The sequence below is a fragment of the Syngnathus scovelli genome, chromosome 4 (genome assembly GCF_024217435.2).
Source record: "Syngnathus scovelli strain Florida chromosome 4, RoL_Ssco_1.2, whole genome shotgun sequence".
Classification (NCBI taxonomy): Eukaryota; Metazoa; Chordata; class Actinopteri; order Syngnathiformes; family Syngnathidae; genus Syngnathus; species Syngnathus scovelli.
In genome coordinates, this window is record NC_090850.1 from 1,185,507 (window position 1) to 1,206,558 (window position 21,052).

The 21,052-nt window shown below is 39.6% G+C and overlaps 1 protein-coding gene across 1 annotated transcript; it reads right to left on the reverse strand.

The window, feature by feature from the left end:
- Positions 1 to 8,517: 8,517 nt before the first annotated feature.
- LOC125966902 (hatching enzyme 1.2-like) lies at positions 8,518 to 20,208 on the reverse strand. The gene is made up of 10 exons (XM_049717482.1): positions 19,913 to 20,208; positions 12,941 to 13,003; positions 12,706 to 12,785; positions 11,063 to 11,134; positions 10,828 to 10,983; positions 9,605 to 9,725; positions 9,340 to 9,518; positions 9,147 to 9,228; positions 8,759 to 8,883; positions 8,518 to 8,621 (listed from the first exon to the last, which is right to left on the reverse strand). Coding segments are annotated over exons 1-10 (1,161 nt in total). The 5' UTR covers positions 20,194 to 20,208; the 3' UTR covers positions 8,518 to 8,619.
- Positions 20,209 to 21,052: the final 844 nt, after the last annotated feature.

A 21,052-nucleotide genomic window follows, 5' to 3' on the forward strand; every position in this document is an offset into this window, starting at 1 on the left:
ACTGAAGGTGCGGTGCCTCAGAGCATTATTTCACACACACATTGCACCACGGTTTTTAAGACTGCCATTTATGGAGGCAAGGTTTTTCTTGCCAACGCATCCCTGTGCAGAATACAATGCGCCACAATGTCTGGTGCATCAACTTTTACTAGCGGACCAAATCAGACTTTCTTCCCAGCATGACTGGCGCTCCATCCGTACAATCTGCAGAAACCGTATCCCACGAAACATCCCTCAATCCCAACATTTATTGCATGCGTGAAACCAAACATATCAATTGGTGTCTGAAACGCTACAGTGAGTGGTTCTGACGGTAAATTCATACGAAAATTAAAGAAAGTGTGCCAGTGTATGCTATAGCACTATGCATATTGGGACGGTCTAGTCTACACAAAGAGCTCTGTGTATTATGTGAGTCTAGCTTAGCGCTAGTTAACTTTAACTTTTCCAAACCCATTCTAACAGGAGGCCAAGCCACCTGTGGCCCGGCCTGCTCTAGTGTGGACTGTCATGAACAGCTCAGACAGTAATCTACCTTCCTTGGAAGATTGATGGCACCGTTCATCAGGCAGCATGTTGGGGCGGCCCCAGAAAGAAGGCTAGTTATATACAAATTGCAGTCCCTGATTTTTGCAGACACCAGGCATTCACCGACTAAGCGAGAATAATCTGCTAAACCTCTCATCACTGCCTCTTGCAAACAAGGGGCTTTGGGACCCCATTGAAACTTTCATGTTTAGCTATTCTTGAATTTGTTTCTTGTCATTTGTTTAGTTAATTGGAAGTTGCAATGTATTGAAGAAACAGCAAACCCAGAATGTCACCGCAGTTTATATCAACACTAAACTGTTGGATTTTGTCCACAATTTAGAGAGCGCACTATCTGCGCCTCACGGCAAAAGCCATTGCCAATCACCTGTTATCCAATTTACTCACTGCGTGCTCGTTTGATTTCTTCAGATTTAGGAAAATGCTAAGACACTGAAGCAGAAATTAGACTTACACAGGTTGGTTGAGTTCAATCACAATTCTTGTTCAGAAAGCTCTGTTTTCAGGAAAGTACAATAGTCAAGTCAAGTTTATTTGTATAGCCCTATATCACAAACAGTCTCAAAGGGCTTCACATAGACAAAAATTGACAATTATTCTCAAAGCATCCCCTGATCTTAAGCTCCTAAAAGGGCAAGGAAAAACTCAAAAACCCCTACCAGGGGAAAATGAGAAACCTTGAGAAGGGACCACAGATGGAAGGATCCCCCTTTCAGGATCACCAGGTTGTAATGGATGCAGAGAGGGCACAAGTTTTGTTTTGTTTTTGTTTGTTTGTGTATTTCGAACATTTAAAGAAATACAAGAAAAGAAAGTAAACAATACTGAAAATAATAACTCCATAGTACAATAGAGAAGAAAGAAAAGAAAAAAAAAACAAAACAAAACATTGCGTTATAAATTTTCACTTTATCATAAAAATCTTATTTGTTCAAAAGGGAGTAGAAGGAAGCCTAGGCTTATCTAGCTCTACCCCTTGTAACCACGTTTGCTTGATTCCGTCAAGATTTGGCCATTTTCAGATATGTTAAAGATATACACATATATATATATATATATATATATATATATATATATATATATATATATATATATATATAGATAGATAGATAGATAGATAGATATACATATATATATATATATATATATATATATATATATATATATATATATATATATATATATATACATATACATATACACATACATACATACATATAGATATTATACATACACACACTTATACATACATACACCTCCTTTAGATAAATACAAAAGCAGTTTAAACACCTCACAGCATGCTACGGTATCCCATCAGTATTTTGCCTTTATACATTTTTTTAAACTGAGGTAAAGAACTACAATTCTTTAGTTCGTCACTGCTGGCGTTCCATAATTCCACACCTTTAGCTGTTATACAATGCAACTTTAAAGTTGTTCTCACCAAATCTCTTTTAAACATAAGTGTTCCTCTTAAATAATAGGTACTTTCCCTCCACTCAAACCACCTCTGGATACTGTTTGGTAATTGATTATTTTTTATTTTGTACATGAGTTGGATGGTTTTAAAATCGACTAGATCATTGTATTTCAGTGCATTCAGTTTTACAAAAAGAGGGTTAGATGGTTCTCTGTAATCAACATTATTTACAAGTCGTATAGCTTTTTTTTGTAGAATGTAGATTGGATCTGTGTTTGTTTTGTATGTGTTGCCCCACACCTCCACACAGTACATAATGTATGGGAGTAAGAAGGAGCAGTACAAGGAATATAATGATGTTTGGTTTATAAGATCTTTTACTTTATACAATACTGCCAGTGATTTTGAGATCTTTGATTTGATATACATTATATGTGGTTTCCAACTTAATTTTTTATCTATTAGCACTCCAAGAAATTTTACTTCATTCACTCTTTCTATTTCTATACTATTTATTGTAAGAATTTTGTCTGTGTTTGTCGGACGGTTTCCAAATATAATATACCTTGTTTTACTTAAATTCAATGTAAGTTTATTTGTGTCAAACCAACTCTGTAATTTTTCCATTTCAATACCCACAATATCCAGTAGTTGGTCCAGGTCGTCCCCACTACAGAGCAGATTCGTGTCATCTGCAAAAACTACGGCCTTGAGTAATCTGGAGACCTTGCACATATCATTAACATACAAAATAAATAACAAGCGGCCTAATATTGAGCCCTGAGGAACCCCACACTTTACCTGCTTTAGCTTTGATTTGAAGTCCATTAATTGCACATATTGATTCCTGTTTGATAAATAACTGTTTAACCAAGTGAGTGGCATACCTTGTATGCCATATCTCTCAAGTTTTGTTAACAGTATTTTATAATTTACAGTATCAAAAGCTTTCTTAAGATCTAAGAAGACACCTACAGCATATCGTTTATTTTCAATAGCTGTTGTTATTTCAGCTACGAAATCTAACAAAGCCATTGTGGTGGTTCTATTTTTCCGAAATCCATACTGTTGGTCACACAGAATATTTTGTTTTGTGATGAAATCATCAAGCCTTTTATAAAATATTTTTTCTAGTATTTTGGAGAATTGTGGGAGTAAAGATATTGGCCTGTAATTTGAGAATATGTGTTTGTCCCCAGCTTTATATATCGGAATAATTTTAGCTGTTTTCATTTCACTCGGAAAAACACCATTTGTCAGTGATTGGTTGCAAATATGTGTTAGGGGTTTCACCACACTTTCAATAATATTTTTAACAAGTGACATATCTATTCCATTACAATCAGTTGACTTCTTACCTTTAAATCCTCTAACAATTTTTATTATTTCCGTCTCATCCGTTCCCCTTAGAACCATACTTTTGGCTATGGGTACATCCTTAATTAGGTCACTTGTACTCCCTTTTTTTGGTACTTCTTCCGCCAAAGTAGGCTCCTCTGCAATCATTGCAAGTTCATTTATAGTTATATTGTTACTGTTTACAAAGTAAGAAGGATATCCTGGCTTTCCAGTTCTGTTTTTAATAATTTCATTTAACACTTTCCATGTTGTTATTGTGTTACTCTTGTTTTCCTCCAGTTTCTTGCTATAATAGTTCCTTTTACTGTTTCTCATTATTTTGATCAATTTGTTTTTATAGGTCTTATATTTCAATTCAGCTTCTTTTGTTCTTATCTTTAGGAAATCTTTGTATAACAGGTTTTTTTTCTTGCAGGCGTTTAAGATTCCCTTTGTCAGCCATGGTTTTTCCACTGAGTTGTGTTTGACCGCTTTCCTTACAAGAGGACAGTTTTTATCATAAAGTTCAGATATAATGGCCATGAATGTGTTGTAGGCTTCATTTACATCACCCACATATACCTTTTTCCAGTCTTGTTTTAGAAGATCATTTTTGAATGAGTTAATTGAATTACCAGAGTTCATTCTACACATTTTAAAAGCTATAGCATCCTTTTTTTTCCTTGTACAGTTCTGGATCACCGCAAACACTGGCAGGTGGTCACTTGAATCATTTATTATCAGTCCAGTTTTTACTTTCTTTTCAATCACATTTGTAAATATATTATCAATTATAGTGGCACTGTGAGATGTGATTCTAGTCGGACGAGTTATTGCAGGGTAAAGACTCATACTGTACATTAAGTTAATGAATTCTGTTATTGGAGTCAGCTGAAGTGGGTTCAGTAGATCTATATTATAATCACCACAGACATAGACCATTTTCGTATTCATTTTTCTTTCATACATTCTTGATAATAGTTCACTAAATGCCTCAATACTTGAACCTGGACATCTGTATACACAGCTTACCAGAATGTTTTTTGATGATTCCATTTCTATTTCAACAGTAATACATTCCATGAGATTATCTATTGCTTGAGACATATTTCTTACTATCTTACACTTACAGTTTTTGTCTATGAATAGAGCAACCCCTCCGCATCTTTTTCCCATCCTATTTAATGTATAACTCTCATACCCCTCTATGTCAATCTTTTCAGCCTGATCTTCCTTTAACCAGGTTTCAGATATTGCAATAACAGTAAACGGATTATTCATATCTTTTAAACATTGTTTGATCTTAGAGATGTTTGCTTTCAAGCTCCTACTATTAAAATGTATAATTGACATTGCCCTATTTGTTGCTACATTCTCGCTAAATTGCTCTACAGTATAGTATTTACAGTTTGTTTGATTGTAGTTGATAAAGAAGTTATTCACAGGATCAATATTGTTCTCTATATCAAATCCCTTATGATCAGTGTAATCAAATGTTTTCAAATCGAGTTCTTCATTTTCAGCTATTAGTGCTTGTTTGTTAAACAGACCAGTTGGAAAGGAAAGGCATTTGTCAGTACTGTTCATGATAGGTTGATAAGTTCACCAGGTTTTTTACCTTCCATGATATAAAAGTATCACAACTTGAGGTTCTAAGTAATGATGTACAGGTTACTGATCTCCTTCATACCGCTTAAGTTGCTCTATGGCACTAATGCAGAAACCATGAGAACTCTCTGCTGCTCCAACAGGTTTGATGAATACCTTACAACCTGCAGTCCAAGTGGACTGTATTTTACCGTTTTTCGTAAGAGCTCTTGCTTTTTTAGCTATTTCACCATTTTTCTTGGTGAGGTGTTCATTCATGTATACGTTCGTGCCTTTTAATTTCCTACCTTGTTTGAGTAGATTTATCTTACTTTTCCTATTTGTAAAACGGACAATTATAGGTGGTATCTTGCTATCTAGACTCCTCGTTGGCAGAGTGTGGCATGCCTCAATATTGATAGGGTCAATGACGATGTCTTTGCTGTGGAGGAAAGATTTTACCTGCTCCTCGGTTGTCTCCTCATGTTCAGGATAGTCCTCTGAAGCAAGGCCTTTCACAGCCTGCTGGTAGCTTCGTGGTTTAATCTTTAAACCTGTGATGATGACATCGCTCATTCTGGAATACTGCTCCAAGTTGTCTAATCTATTTTCCAGGGTGACTAGTTTCTTATTTTGTTCAGTATTTAATTGTTTGAGCTGCTTCACCTCTCCCATCAGCTCTGTAATAATGGCCTGTTGCTTCATTATGGTTTCAAGAGTTGAAGACATCACTTCCATTGATAGCTTCAGTTCCTCCATGTCCTTCTGGAGCAATTTCATGGCCATCCTGACTATCAACCTATACCTGATGGTAGCTTTCTTCCTGGGGCTGGAGATGCTATCCCACTCAACCCGGTGTCAGATGACCTCCTAGGGCGGCTGGTGGTGCCAACTCACTGGAGCGAGTGGTAGCTATCCTCCTGAGCCTGGTGATGGTAGTCTGCTGAGCCTGGTGGTGGTTGTCCTCTTGGGGTTGGTCGTACTAGCTTACTGAGCCTGATGTTAGCTCTCTTCCAGGGGCTGGTTGTGCTAGCACACTGGGCCAGATGGTAGCTCTCCTCCTGGGGCTGATGGTGTTAGCCTCCTGGAGGTCCGGTGTAGACCGCAGGTCCGGCGTTACTGGCACGCAGTCACTGACGGTCACAGGTCCAGCGTTGCTGGGACGAAGTGCAGCACCGACCGCGGGTCCAGCGTTGTTGGCTCGAGGTCCGGCAACGGCAGCGAATCCGGCGACGTTGGAGTGGGACACTAATGCGACCGCGAGTCCAATTGCGCCGGGAGGATTCCCAGTGGCGGCCGCGGATCTGGCGTCGCGCTACGATCCGTCAGCTTCGGTTACTTTCACATCAGCTCGGCTCTGAGAAATTGGTGCAGCAACTTCAAATGAACTTCTCATTTGAGAGGAAATAAAACTCCAAGAAAAGGAGATAAGTAAACACGTTTTTCAACGACTTTCTCCTACGCGAACTCAAAGTGTAAACCGGAAATCAAACCGGAAGCAAGTAATACAATACAGCGCTGGGCCCTTCAAGAGCAGAAAGTCTCCATTCAGAAAAGGCCACGTTCAAGCTTCTTTGGTCAGCTTATATTCAGTTTGCCGAGTCTGTCTTTTGAGTTCCTCCAATAAACCCTGGTCCAAGCTGCATTTGGTCGCCCTGCTCCATCCGACCCATGACAAAAACAGGTGGAAGACTTGGGTAGACCTTGGCAATTCAACACTTGTACACTAAATTCTCTGGGCAGGACTTCCCATCCCGTACAGAATTTTAGAAGGGCTTTGTGCTCTTTAAAAGATGCTGCCAGAAAGACAAATTTTTTACCATGGAGTTTTGGACAACAGTCATGTATTATGTACTGTATGAAGTTATATTTAAGTGAGTTACATTTATGCTTACTATGCAATTGCCATTTAGAAGACACTCGTTAACTGTCGTGTTGTTTGCAATAGTTACTTTTCATTTTTATATCCTGAGAATGTCTGGAGAAACTAGAGCATGGGTAGGCAACGCCGGTCCTTGAGGGCGGGGTGTCCTGCATGTTTTCTATAGCTCCCCGTTGCAACACACTTGATTCAAATGGTTAGATAATTTGCAAAGTCTGCAGAAGCTGGACAACAATCCAATCAGTCTTTAATCCCAAGGGGGAGGACAAGGCAACTTCTTTGATGGCAGTGCAGCAGAAACTCACGAGTCCTCCCATGGGAAATTTACAGCCTACAAAGAGAGGACACGACCACTCCTGTATTATCAACGCAGCAGGGCTTAGCTAACCAGCCTCTCGCACAATTAGAACCATGGCTGCCAACAATGAAGAACACATACACAAACAGCAAGGACTGCCCTTTTGATTAAATATAAAGTCTGGGTCAGAGAAATGCATTTTTCATCACTCTGTTTGCTAACTTCGCGGTTAGAGACAGCTGTGACCTTGCGCTCCGCTTAGATAATTAGCACAGACAATTTTGGCAGGAATAAATACTTTGTTGTGTCGCTGATGCAATAGACGTGTGCAACCATTGAATTTGTTTTTTTAGATAAGTTTGAGTGTACAATTAGTAGCCGGACATAAAATAATGCTAACATACAGATTTGAAAAGAAATAACTAAGACTTAAACCTCACAATTGGAAGTAGTCACTAATTCCTTGTGTAAGAATAGGGAAATTATATAAGGTCTCTGTTTGAGTAGCGGCCACACCAGTTCCGAGCCATCTCTTCTGCTACTTTACTTGGCAATTTCGGGTTGTGATGGTTGAACAAAAAAGTTAATTTCTGTGTTCTCAACAACTAATACCCAATTTTTATCACATACATGAAGCAGGTTTCCATCCATCCATTTTCTCAACTACTTTTCCTCACCAGGGTCGCGAGCGTTTTTTTTGGAATTTTGGATTTTCTTTCAAATGTAACAACCAAAGAACCTGTATCTTACAGGAATGGAATAAAACACATTCATATTGCCACCATCAATTGCTTTGTGTGACTCCTGGCTGGTCCCAGGACAGTGCCAACTCAGGAACATTTCTTTTTACAATTACAATCATAGCCACTTCAGCCAACGACAGGATCACCCAAATGTATTCTACACAGTCAAAGACATATGACTTTTAACCACAAACCTTTCATTGAACTACATTCAAATGAGTGGATGGAGTAATAAAAAAACAACAACTAGAAAGGTTGCAGGTGCTCCTCAGTCCTTGTGTGACACTTTTCGACTCAATCAAGCAATCAATCACCAAAACTTTATTTATACAGAATTTTTTATCGGAATAAAACAATCCAAATTGTCTTACTGACCTGTTGTCTGTTGAATGGGTGGCAGCAGTATTTTATTTAAACCATTTTAAGACAAGTTGGATTGTATTTTGTGTGATGACCGGGTTTGAAGACAATCTTTTTGGGGTATGCTAAAACCTGATTATAGAATCTTTTGGGGGTATGGTCAAACCTGATTATTGTGAAAACACACACACAATGGCAAACAATTCATCTGACCCAAAATCTTTTGTTCATCTAAATTTAATGCAGAAATCACCACACATGCATGCGCACACACACACAAACACACACACACACACACACACACACACACACTGGCAAACAATTCACTCGACACAAAATCTCATGTTCATGTAAATTTATTGCAAAATCACAGAGTTTGCTGTTGAATTCACAGCTGCAATTCTGATGCCCAATGGCTCCTTCGTTACTTTGACAAGGCTTCCTCTGAAACAAAGGAACATAACAGTCAGGTAAGATTGATAATAGTAATTATTAGTTATTAGTAGTTATCATATTTATAACACGAACAATAAAAAATATAATTATTTTTATTGATATTGTCTGCAGAGGTGGATACTCACAACACTTGTAGAGATTGTTGAGCCTGGCGATGTCAGTGCGGCTCATCTCCTTTGCATTGCCAAAGGATACATTGGAGTTAGGAATAGGCAGCATGGTGGGCTGATTGTTCTTAGAGAAAGCATACCTAAAACATGACACAAAGCACTTGGTTAAAACCAAAATATTGTCACATTATGTTCATACAGCAGAATCCAAGAAGACATCTGAGTGTCACAGGACCAGGAACGCTGCACAGGATAATAAATGGTGGCTGATGACTGATTGGAGCCATAGAAAATGGCATTTTAAATTTTCAGCCTTGAAATGGTGGGGCCCAAAGTACATATTTTTTGTAGGACGCCAAATCCCTGGCAGTACCCCTGTACAGGGCATTCCAGTTGTTCATACTTGTGGTACTGCATGACAGAGTTGTAGTCATAAGAGGTGCCCTGGTTGAGGGTGGCAATTTTCCTGAAGTTGTGCTCCATTCCTGAAGAACAAAAAAAAATCTGTTTGTTCATTTGGTTTGATATGTGAAAAGATTGTTAAATATCATTCAATATTAATTGATACACGTGATATACATGATCAACTACATTACCAGATTGAACATTCTGCAGCAGAACTCTGATGTGGCTGTCTCTGTCAGAGCGTGTCTGTTCGTGGTTGAATCCAAGAGCATGGAGCAGCTCATGCTGGACAGTGCCATGATAAAGGCATCCATGGCGAGCCAGAGAAACCACCTGCTTACCACCACGACGACCGACAAAGGAGTAGCAGCTGAACAAAATAAGAGGAATGTTGATGAGAACAACAAATTATAAAATGGTTTTCAATGTAATTGTTTATTGCTGTCATTTTTGTACCCATTCTGGGACTCGATGCTCAGCCAGTCACGGTCACTGCTTCTGGTGGGCCTGAAGCGGATGCAGGAAAATGAAGAGAAGGACTCCAGTCCGCGGGTGATGATGGCCTTCTCACGGGACGCTAGCGGCATGAGAAAGCATTTGTATCTTATTCAGAGCACGATGACTGTTAATTATGAATTATTATTTTTTAAAATAGGTTTTAACATCATTGTTATTTATTTTGGGCTTTTAGTTTTAGCTTAAAACCTTGCTTTTAGATTGATATTTTGAAAACATTGAAAATAATTAATTACTATTATTAACACTTATTCCGTATTTTAATGTAACCACCTCTTGTAAAGATTGAAGAACCAGTTTTGGTTTACACCATTGATAAGTTTCCATGCTGTGAATATTTGGATTAAGGTTAAAATTCCAGTTCCTGAAACAAACGGAATAACCAGTTCACATGCCTCAATAGACACAGCTACTTGTGAGTTTGAATACCTTGATTGAACCCGCAACATGTGCCGACTCGTGGTGCAAAAAGACATCATTTACGCTTGTCACTTTCTACTGTCAACAAAATACTTTGTCATTCACCACAAGATAAAGCAGTCTGTTTTGCCCTTGCCCCAAAAGTATACTTTTTTGCCCTGGCACCATGGTTGTTTAAAAATAATGTGAAAACACTGAAAAATCAATGTATTCAAGTTAGACCAAGATGCCTTACGGATGGAGCAGGAGCGTGAGCAAATAGGGGGTAACCTGATTGCGTTAATAAGCCCAGATTTTCGTGTTAAAAGACGTAAACCAGGGGTTTTATTCAGAATTTTCAACACCTGATTAAGGGCATATTCGGATTTCTGCACGTGTTCATATGACTTAACACAGAATACTGCCAATATTCAGGTTTTAAAGAGGTTATTGACTGCATCTAATGTGCTTGCTATTTTCACTCTTGCCCAATTGAACCGCATCAGTGCATAAAAAAAATGCATTCCATTCTATTAAACTAAAAGTGTGACCCTCACACGTAATAAAGCAAGCAAGGTTGTGTAGTGGCAATTCATCCAAAAATACCCTAAATGCCTTTATCTCAAGGTCTAAAAAGGTAAATGGTGATAAAAAAAAAAATTCTTAAACATACTGCTTTTAACCTTCCAGAAATCCACTAACTGCAAAATCATGAAATGCAGACACACACGTTTATACTGTATAAGAGTCTTAAAGCCACTTACAGAAGTGATTGGTGATGTAATAAGGAATGTAGACTTTTCCATCACTCCACTTGCCCCATGTACAACCTCGACTGGTGCAGGGGTCAGCATTTCTCTCTGCATCACTGTCAATGGCAATGTCTCCTTCAGTGAGCAATGGCTCATCAGCTGAACGGACTGGAAAACATAATTCACATTGTTTAAACCCTGGTCATTCGCTGTTGAACGTTTTTAGACTGTAACAGCTGATACTCACTCCGATTACTATTGGCTCGCTCCAGAAGTTCTGACACAGAAAGGTTGCTCAGATCTTCTGTGACATCATCTGGTTTGAGACACAAACATGATTTCATTTGTAGCTAAAGGTGTTGCAATCTTTATGCAGGTACTGTTGATTACATTTAATACATACCTGCCTGGTTGTTTTGAAACATATCGTTGAGAGAACAGGAGAGAAAATTATATATTAGAAATGCAGATGAACATATACTTTGCAACAAATAAATATGACTACCTCCTAAACCGATATTACAAAAAAAAAGGACATGGCACGTATCTGAAGGTGAATTGAACTCCAAAACGACACAGAAAACGACTTTCATTAAATTAAATTTTATAAAAACTCTGATGTAACTGTTGTAAAAACTCAGTTGTAACTTATTTTATTATTTTGTAATTGGTATGCTATATTTACAATGCTCACCATTGTTGTTTTTTTTAAAGAGGAAGTAACTCTCAGAGATGGGCACTTTTCCCACACTTTGCCAGTCCGCAATTTTGGTATCATCAATTTATCTTGTTTTATAATATAATCATCCGTCCGCCATCATTGTTTTAAAAGTACTTCCGTCATCGCTTCTGTCACCGGTGTGTCCGTCTGTCCTTTGTCAGTCCATGTAAAAAAAAAAAAAAAAAAACTCGTCCAACAGATGAGAAACCTAATTTGATTATAATACGGTGGCTGCCAGAGGTTGACAAAGCCTCGTTCACTTATGGTATTTGTTCTTGCTTGCCACCTAACCTTAGTCAGGGGACACAAGGGAAACGTTTCCCCGAGGCCAAAGTTGCCTGCAGCTTCGCGGTCGTCTCACATCTTCAACAGGGGCCCAGTGGCCCAACACTACACACACTATAGGGAGGCAGAGATGGCACTACAATCCTAGTTTATTTGGCACTATATTTCCTCTTGCTTCTTACGCTTAACTCAATATTGTCTCGTTCGTTCTTATCAGCTCTAAGTTCCTCATCCGCACACAGCTTTACTAAATCCACTCGCTTCGCTTCCAGACCGCTTTGTCACACACATGCGTACTGTTCATAAACGTCACACACTTAAAACCGTCAGTCGCACACATGCTGTCATAGTAAGTTTAAAATGACTTAAGTTAACCAGGATCCCATTCTGCATTGTGGCCAAGGGTAAAAATTAAATCCAAGTCGGTTTTTGCAGTGTGTGTCAAAATACTATTCAGCAGCCATCAGCGGGCATTCTAAAACTGACGAGGCATTCTCTCTGGGACAATGGCATTAATTGTTTGCCATGTGTTCCGGTGTGAGAGGCCAACAGCAGAAGTTTCATAATCCATAAAACATTTAAAACTCAACAGCTGGCAAATTTATTATTGCCACCCAATTAATTTATGGGCATCCACTTCCGGGTTAACATTGAAATTTGGTCTGAATGTAGTGAATTGGTAGATTACACACGCGAGACAAAGGAGTTTTGGCAGTCTTTCTTGTTAGTGTGCCGAAATGGGCCTGTGCTCCTCCTCAATTGAATGCCCAGCAGCTGCCACCACGAGTGATGTAGTCTTAGTTGCATACATATCTAATGTTGCAACACTGGTTTTGCAATTGATTATTCAGTCCAAAAACATGACTAATTTGTGACGCTTGTTACCTCATTGTCAGCCCAACAGTAGGCAGACAGCAGCAGTATAGTCAGAGCTGAGAACTTCAAAAAAGCCATTCTTGCTGACCTGTAGTACAAGACAGAAGAAATACATAGTGATTGATGATGTACCGTTGCACAGGCAGCAAAAAAATGCATCAACAGGTCCCATAGAAATAATAACTGTTTAGTGTAGTGTACATTTCCATGATCTCCACTACAAGAATCAGCAAGTATGCCTACCTTGAATCCTCTCTTTGGACCTGACAGATGAAATTTTTGTCTGGGCTTTTATATACTTGTATCCTTTGAAAAACAAATATGGATTATCAAAACATAGACTTATCAGTAACATATGTTTCAAGCACACACATTGCAAATGTCCGTGGGAATTGTACACTTGTACAAACATCAATGGTCAGCACAAAGTGCCACTTCAATGTTAAATTGTTTAAGATTGGTACAGTTTGGGCAGATCTTTTAAATGCAAGAATCAAATGCAGAGTTAAATGTTCTTTAACGGTAGATCAAAGCATAATCGTCAGCGGAATGCCACAAAAACCTAAGTTCTTTATTTTCTGTAATGCAATTAAAAAACCAAAAATGTCATACATTCTGGATTCATTACAAATCAACTGAAATCTTGCAAGCCTTTTATTATTTTAATATTGCTGATTATGGCATACAGCTTAAGAAAACTCAAATATCCTATCTCAAAATATTAGAATATCACGAATAAGTATACTAGTAGGGTATTTAACTAATCACTTGAATCGTCTAACTCAAAACACCTGCAAGGGCTTCCTGAGCTTTAAAAAACACTCAGCTTGGTTCAGTAAACTAAATCACAAGTATGGGGAAGACTGCTGATCTGAATGCTGTACAGAGGACCATCATTGACACCCTCCATCAGGAGGGTAAGACACAAAAAGAAATTTCTCAAAGAGCAAGCTGTTCACAGAGTGCAGTTTCAAAGCACATCCCCAAAAAGTCTTTTGGAACGGGAAAATGTGGCAGGAAACGCTACACAACCAAGACAGATGACTGCAGCCTTAACAGCATTGTGAAGAAGAGTCGCTTCCAGAATTTGGGGGAGCTTCAAAGACAGTGGACTGAAGCTGGAGTCAATGTATCAAAGGCCACTGTTCACAGACGTGTCCGGGAAATGGCCTACAATAGGTCAAGCCACTTCTGAACTCAAGACAACGGAAGAAGCGTCTGACTTGGGCTATGGACAAGAAGCACTGGACAGTTGCAGAGTGGTCCAAAGTCCTCTTTTCAGTCGAAAGCAAGCTTTGTATTTCATTTGGAAGTCAAGGCGCCAGAGTCTGAAGAAAAGGCTGGAGAGGAGCAAAATCCAAGTTGCTTGAAATCCAGTGTGAAGTTCCCACAGTCAGCTGCTGGTGTTGGTCCCCTGTGTTTCATGAAGTCCAGAGTAAATGCAGATTTTAGAGCACTACATGGGTCCGTCTGCTGAAAAGCTCTGATGATGATTTCATTTTTCAGCATGATCTGGCACCTGCCCACAGTGCCAAAACCACCGGTAAATGGTGTACTGACCATGGCATTACTGTCCTCGATTGGCCTGCCAATTCCCCTGACCTGAACCCCATAGAGAATTTGTGGGGTATTGTGAAGAAGAAGCTGAAAGACACCAGACCCAACAATGCAAATGAGCTAAAGGCTACTATTGAAGCATCCTGGGCATCCATAACACCTCAGCAATCCCACAGGTTGATTGCCTCCATGCCACGCCGCACTGATGCAGTAACAAAAGGATTCCCAACCAAGTACTGAGTGCATCAATGGACATTTTCAAATGTTTGACTTTGTTTTGCTGTTATAAATCATTTTTTTTACTTTGTCTGAGGAAATATTCTAATATTTTGATAGGATATTGGAGTTTTCTTAAGCTGTAAGCCATAATCAGCAATATTAAAATAATAAAAGGCTTGCAATATTTCAGTTGCTTTGTAATGAATCCAAAATGTATGACATTTTAGTTTTTTAATTGCATTACAGAAAATAAAGAACTTCATCACAATATTCTAATTTTCTGAGACAGTCCTGTAGACCTAAAATAGACGACAAATTTAAATCAATTAAATATGAAATATTACACCCGAAACCAGCTGTAGGTTTTATAAATAATGAACAGAGGTTGCATTGCTTTGTTTTAAACGACCATTGATTCGGATGAAGTGTGGTTATTTCTGTGACCTGATCGATGTCTATATTAGGTCTATATGTAGACACATAGACCTAATTTAGACGTCTATTTTAGGTCTATAAAGTCAAAGTCAAAGTCAGCTTTATTGTCAATTTCTCCACATGCCAAAGACACACAAAGAAACCGAAATTTCGTTCCCCCCTATCCCACGGTGACAAGACATGGCTCACAACAGACAAACAAGTAAATAAGTATAACAAAAGTGTGCTGAATAAATAATGAATAAATAACACAACAATAAATAAATAAATAAGAGGAGCAGAAAAAAAAGGAGCAAGTGCGCGTACAGCAGACATTCCCGAAAATAGCGCAACAGTGCCGCACGCTACGCAGAAGGGGTTAGCGAGTTCAGGGCCCTAACAGCCTGGAGAAAGAAGCTGTTGGCGAGTCTGGTGGTGCGGGAGCGCAGGCTCCTGTACCTCTTCCCAGAGGGCAGAAGGTCAAACAAAGAGTGAGCCGGGTGACTCACATCTCTGGCAATCGAGGTTGCCTTGCGGGCGAGATGGGAGGTGTAAATGTCTTTCAGGGAGGGGAGCGAAGCACCAATAATCTTACCAGCCGTATTCACTATGCGCTGCAGGGCCTTCAAGTTCTGTTCAGTGCAGTTACCACCCCAGACAGCGATGCAACTGGTGAGGACGCTCTCAATAGTGCCACGGTAGAATGTAGACAAGACTGCCTGAGGAGCACATGCACGCCTGAGCTTCCGCAGGAAGTACAGGCGGCGATGAGCTTTCTTTGCCAGTGACGAGGTGTTTGCGGACCAGGAGAGGTCCTCACTGATGTGCACCCCCAGGAACTTGGTGCAGCTCACCCTCTCCACCACAGCACCGTCAATGATCAGCGGCAGGTGTGTTGTGTGACCCTTCCGGAAGTCAACAATGATTTCCTTGGTCTTATTGACGTTCAGCAGGAGGTTGTTGTCCCTGCACCACGTGGTCAGAAGGTCAACTTCCGACCTGTACCGAGTCTCGTCGCCATTCGTGATGAGACCCACCAGAGTCGTGTCGTCAGCAAACTTCACTATGCGGTTGTCGCTGTAGGTCGCAGTGCAGTCATGCGTCAGCAGGGTGAAGAGCAATGGACTGAGCACGCAGCCCTGGGGGGCCCCCGTGCTCAGCGTGATGCTGGCGGAGATTTTGTCGCCAACACGCACCACCTGAGGCCTCTGACAGAATGACCGAAAATAGATGTCTATTTTAGGTCTACACATAGATCTAAAATAGACGACAAAATTAAATCCATCAAATATGAAATATTAAACCCAAAATCATTCTGTAATTTGTATACATAATGTTCAGAAGTAGTGATGCTTTGTTTTAAACAACCATTGATCCGTGTGAAGTCTGGTGATTTCTTTAACCAATATTAAATCCATCCATCCATCCATCCATCCATCCATCCATCCATCCATCCATCCATCCATCCATCCATCCATCCATCCATCCATTTTCTATCACGGTTGTCCCCACGGGGGTCGTTGGCGTGCTGGAGCCTATCCCAGCAGTATTCGGGCAGTAGGCGGGGGACACCATGAACCGGTTGCCAGCCGATTGAAAGGCACACAGAGATGAACAGCCATCCACACTCGCACTCACACCCAGGGGCAATTTGAAGTGCTCAATTGGCCTACCAAGCATGTTTTTGGGATTTGGTAGGAAACCGGAGTGCCCGGAGAAAACCCACGCGGACACGGGGAGAACATTTAAACTCCACACAGGGAGGGCCGGAGGTGGAATCGAACTTAGCACGTCCGCCTCACAGTTAGCAGCTAACCAGTTGTTTGCACCACTATGTCATAGATGATGCCAATGCATGGATTTTGAAATAGTAGTATAAGGACCGTTAAAATGTAATGAAGAGAGACAAACAACTGTCAATAGAGTCAATAGTCAAATAGTCAAAAGTCAATAAAGGTGAATTTTACCTGTGTATCACAAGCATAACGTAATAACACAATACAACGTAAATTAGACTAGTGCGAGGAAGCTGTCAAACATGAACATTGGGTGCGCATGTATTCAAATGCCTCTAAGGACTTTTGAATGTCAACATTGTGCAAAGAGTGCTCTGATGTCAAACTTAACAGAACAATAAATATTCCTTGGCTGGGGGGGCTGTGCAAGTGTGCCACCTTTTCAGCGGTAAACTTTTGTATAGAGTAATCAATTGCTACATCGCAGTTCATTTATCGCGGTTTCAATACATTGCGGATTTCTTTTCCAAATTAAAAAAAAAAAAAGTCAAAATAAAACTTCTAAATTGAGGAATTATGGCACAACTCTTGCCCACACGCCAGCAAGAAGGCAAGGAGTGCCCACACTTACACTTGTACCTTTTTATAAAAAAAAAATATTAAAATGATAAGAGTTCTAAAAACATATTTACAGTGTTGAACCTTGTTATAGAATTTTTTTATAATATTAAAAGTTCTAAAAATATATTTACAGTATGTACACATTTATAATAATAAAAGTTGTTCGAGAAACATATTTACAGTATGTGTTAAGAATTCTCCATGTTATTTGTTATTCAGCCGTGCTTTGATTTGAGGTTGGGTGATTTATTTTGAATGCCATTTTCAGGTGATACCACTTCCTGTTTTACGTTCGTGTACATACGTCGGTTACAGTGGTACAGGAGTCATTGACGATGGAAATGGGTCTCCTAACAAGAAAAATGAACTGTGTGCCTTTTAAACGATGTTCGTTTAAATTCCTTTAGAGGTCCGTTTTCGCGTGTTAGCACAATCGTGAATTAGCATCTTTCCGCTAACTCGCTAGCCTGCCCAGTACTTCTTGTTAACATGTTACACGCACACACGTATAATTATATTTTCAATATTTATACAAATTTTTCTGTATGTTATTTGTACTATTAATGTATTATTTACAAGTTTGAAACAATTATTTAATGTTCTAATAATAAAATACGCACTTAAATGGGTTCGTACACCATATTTTTCGGACTATAAGTCGCGTTTTTTTCATAGTTTGGGTCGGGGGGGCGACTTATACTGAGGAGCGACTTATATGTGATTTTGTTTAATAAATTTCCCAAATAAAAAATAAATAAAAAAGTGAAACCGTGATAAACGAACCGCGATGTAGCAAGGGACTACTGTAGTTTGAACTGCAAGTGACGTCAGCGGCGCGGCGTGGCAGTTGTTTACATAAAGGACAAAGGATTCGATCACGGGATGATGAAGATGACAAAGGGCCCCACGTACTACTGGCATCATTAGCGGCTTTGTAAGTGACACGGAGGATGAAGACTTTGAAGGATCTAATGATTTGGAGTGACACAGAAGGGTTGAATAACTATTATGGCTCTTACGCACGCCCGGTCCTCCTCTACGGAGCTCTCTTTCACCTCCATGGATGGAAGTCTTGGGCCGACGTTCGGCTGTCCGAGGACGGTAGATAGGGCTCGGACATGGCTTTTACACACGCCCGGTCCTATTCTATGGAGCTCTCTTCCACCTCCGGGGCTGGAAGTGCCACCTCCGGGGATGGAAGTCCTCGCCGCCACACGCCTGGAAGTCGACGCCGGTGCTTGGGGCCGTGTGGTGGGGAACTATTTATGTTATAGTTATTTGATGTATTTAATTTCGTGTAGCACCCTGTATATGATTTTATCATTACAGTTCAGTAGGTGTTGGCTCGTTGAACTCTTATTTTGTCAAATAAAGAGCCGTTTACCAAACCCACATCTTTCCTGGTACTTTGTTAATGCTACAATATAGTTATATACTAATCTGTGGAATAAAGACGAGGCTGACGTCAGCGGCGCACGCGCGGTGATGTTGACAAAGGACGAGGAATTTGATCGATGGATTTAATGATTTGGAGTGACACAGATGGTTTCATAATATTGTTGTTTGTATGATAGTTATTTGATATATACTTTATATATTGTTATATGGGTCTGTGGAATATTTAGAATATTTAGATGTCAGCGGCGCGGCGCATACGCGGCATCGTTACCATAAAGGACAATCGACGGATTTAATGAATTGGAGTGACAGATAGTTTGATAAACATGTTATTTATGTAATAGTTATTTGAATAACTCTGAATGTTATGTCAGGCCCGTTCTTAGCTCTTCATTTGTGTTTATGTCATGTTAGCATACCTATTCTTTAGCCTGTTGTTGCTCGTTCATGTCTGTTCTTGCTGTTGGATTTTGTCGAATAAATTTCCCCCAAATTGCGATCTATACTCCGGAGCGACATATATATGTTTTTTTTTTCACTTTATTGTGCATTTTATGGCTAATGCGACGTATATTCCGGAGCGACTTTTAGTCCGAAAATTACGGTACATTTATTGGCACACAAAAAATTTACAGATTAAAAAAAAAATTTACAGATGAGAGGGTGACCGTACTTCACTGATTTCACTCATCGCGGGTGGTTTTTGGAACCAATTATCCACGATAAACGAGGGATTACTGCAAGGGTGTCCAAACTTTTTGCTAGGAGGGCCAGATTTGATAAAGTGAAGGGGCCCGGGGGCCAATACTTTTTTCAGACATTTTTTAACTACAGAAATTTCATGCAAATACATACTGTTATGAAACAAATTTCATTGTCCCAATTGTCTTTATTTTTTAAATGACAAAAATAACCAAATATAAGCCACTCAGGCAGATGTGAACAACTTTAAAAACACAAATTCTGCCTTTCATTCATATCTGAAGAGTCAGATAATATTGAACAAACTGTATGAAATAATTTAATTTACAAGAGTTTAAAATTATTTTTGCCTCATGAACATTTTAAACAGGAGTTATAAGTAATGCAAAGTTGTCTGTTCTTATTAAAACTTAAAACAAGTGAATTTTGCTCCTGTCATTTACAATATTTTTCAGAAAGTAATAGTTTGTGTCACGTCTACAGGTTCATAACTTCAACAGTATCAATATGGCCACTTCGTAATATTTAATATTAAGTAATTTTTACTTATGATCTACTTTTGACTCACAGCCCCGTCCGTGTGAAGAGTCGCTGTTGTGATGCCAGTTCAGCTTGGAGCTGCTTCACTTTATCAGCGCAGTTACTCCCTGTTAGCTTGTCGTATGTGTTAGCATGTTTAGTCTGATGGTGTCTCTTTAGGTTGAAATCCTTAAACAAGGCAACAGTCTCTTTACGAATTAGACAAACACAATTCCCTTGATTTTCAGTGAAGAAGTATTGTAATCCCCATTTCTCTTGAAAGCGACAGCCTTCAATGTCAACTTTCCTCGTTTTCTTTGCAGTCGCCATAGCAGAAATGAGCGGAGAGGGCTGGTGCTGCCACCCTTTGGTAATAGGAGGAATTACAGTTTCAAGTTTCATGATTTTTTTTTATTTTTTTTTTATTCAGTTTGACAGTGCAGGCGGGCCATGAATAATACATTATAAGACCGAAGCTGTGGGCCGTATGAAATATGACCGGATTTGGCTCGCGGGCCGGACTTTGGACACGACTGGATTACTGTATCCCACCGCTCACTCTCCGCGCGTCGCATGATAGACAACCATTTGTGAAATTCTACTCTCTCCACTAGCCTATTAATACACAAAGCCGATCAATATAACACCGCTGCTTCAGTGCTTGGACCCATTCGTTATCTGTCTAGAAAGTTGATCATGTCATAAATGCATGATGCCCTGCTACGAGGTTGGCGTGAAGCCTGGGAACGCGACCATGTCAAGTTGTTTCCGAGGAGCCAGTTAACATGGGCGGGTATACACAAGGGATCAGATCAACGCGTACCCTCGCCGGGTAATTTAGTTTTGGCTATATTGAAGATAATTTATTCCAGTTGCAGCGAGTATATGATAGCACAACAGTTAAGGTGGTGCCAAGTGAGCAGTTATTTGTTTCTTTACGTCACGGGTTCAAATCCCGCTAATGAATGTTATATTTTTTAATAATGTTTGCTATTTCTTGCAGCCAGTCAGAAATACAAACGAGACGTTTCGTTCAACTTTTTTTATTGAGAATTTGAACAGTTTTGCAATCAGGCAAGTTCCATGTCGCTTGTGACGAATCTGCAGTCGCAAAACACAAAACTGTGCAACTCGCTTTACCCTAACAGTCGTAACTCAAGACGGGGAGCAAGATAACATGGGAGTAAGT

Coding starts and splice junctions, on each gene's coding strand:
- LOC125966902 (XM_049717482.1), bottom strand. CDS start 20,193: ATGGCGACTGCAAAGAAAACGAGGAAAGTTGACATTGAAGGCTGTCGC. Junction 13,004..19,912: donor CTCTTCACACGGACGGGGCT/GTGAGTCAAAAG, acceptor TGTTTTTCAAAG/GATACAAGTATATAAAAGCC. Junction 9,726..10,827: donor TTACATCACCAATCACTTCT/GTAAGTGGCTTT, acceptor TCATGCCGCTAG/CGTCCCGTGAGAAGGCCATC.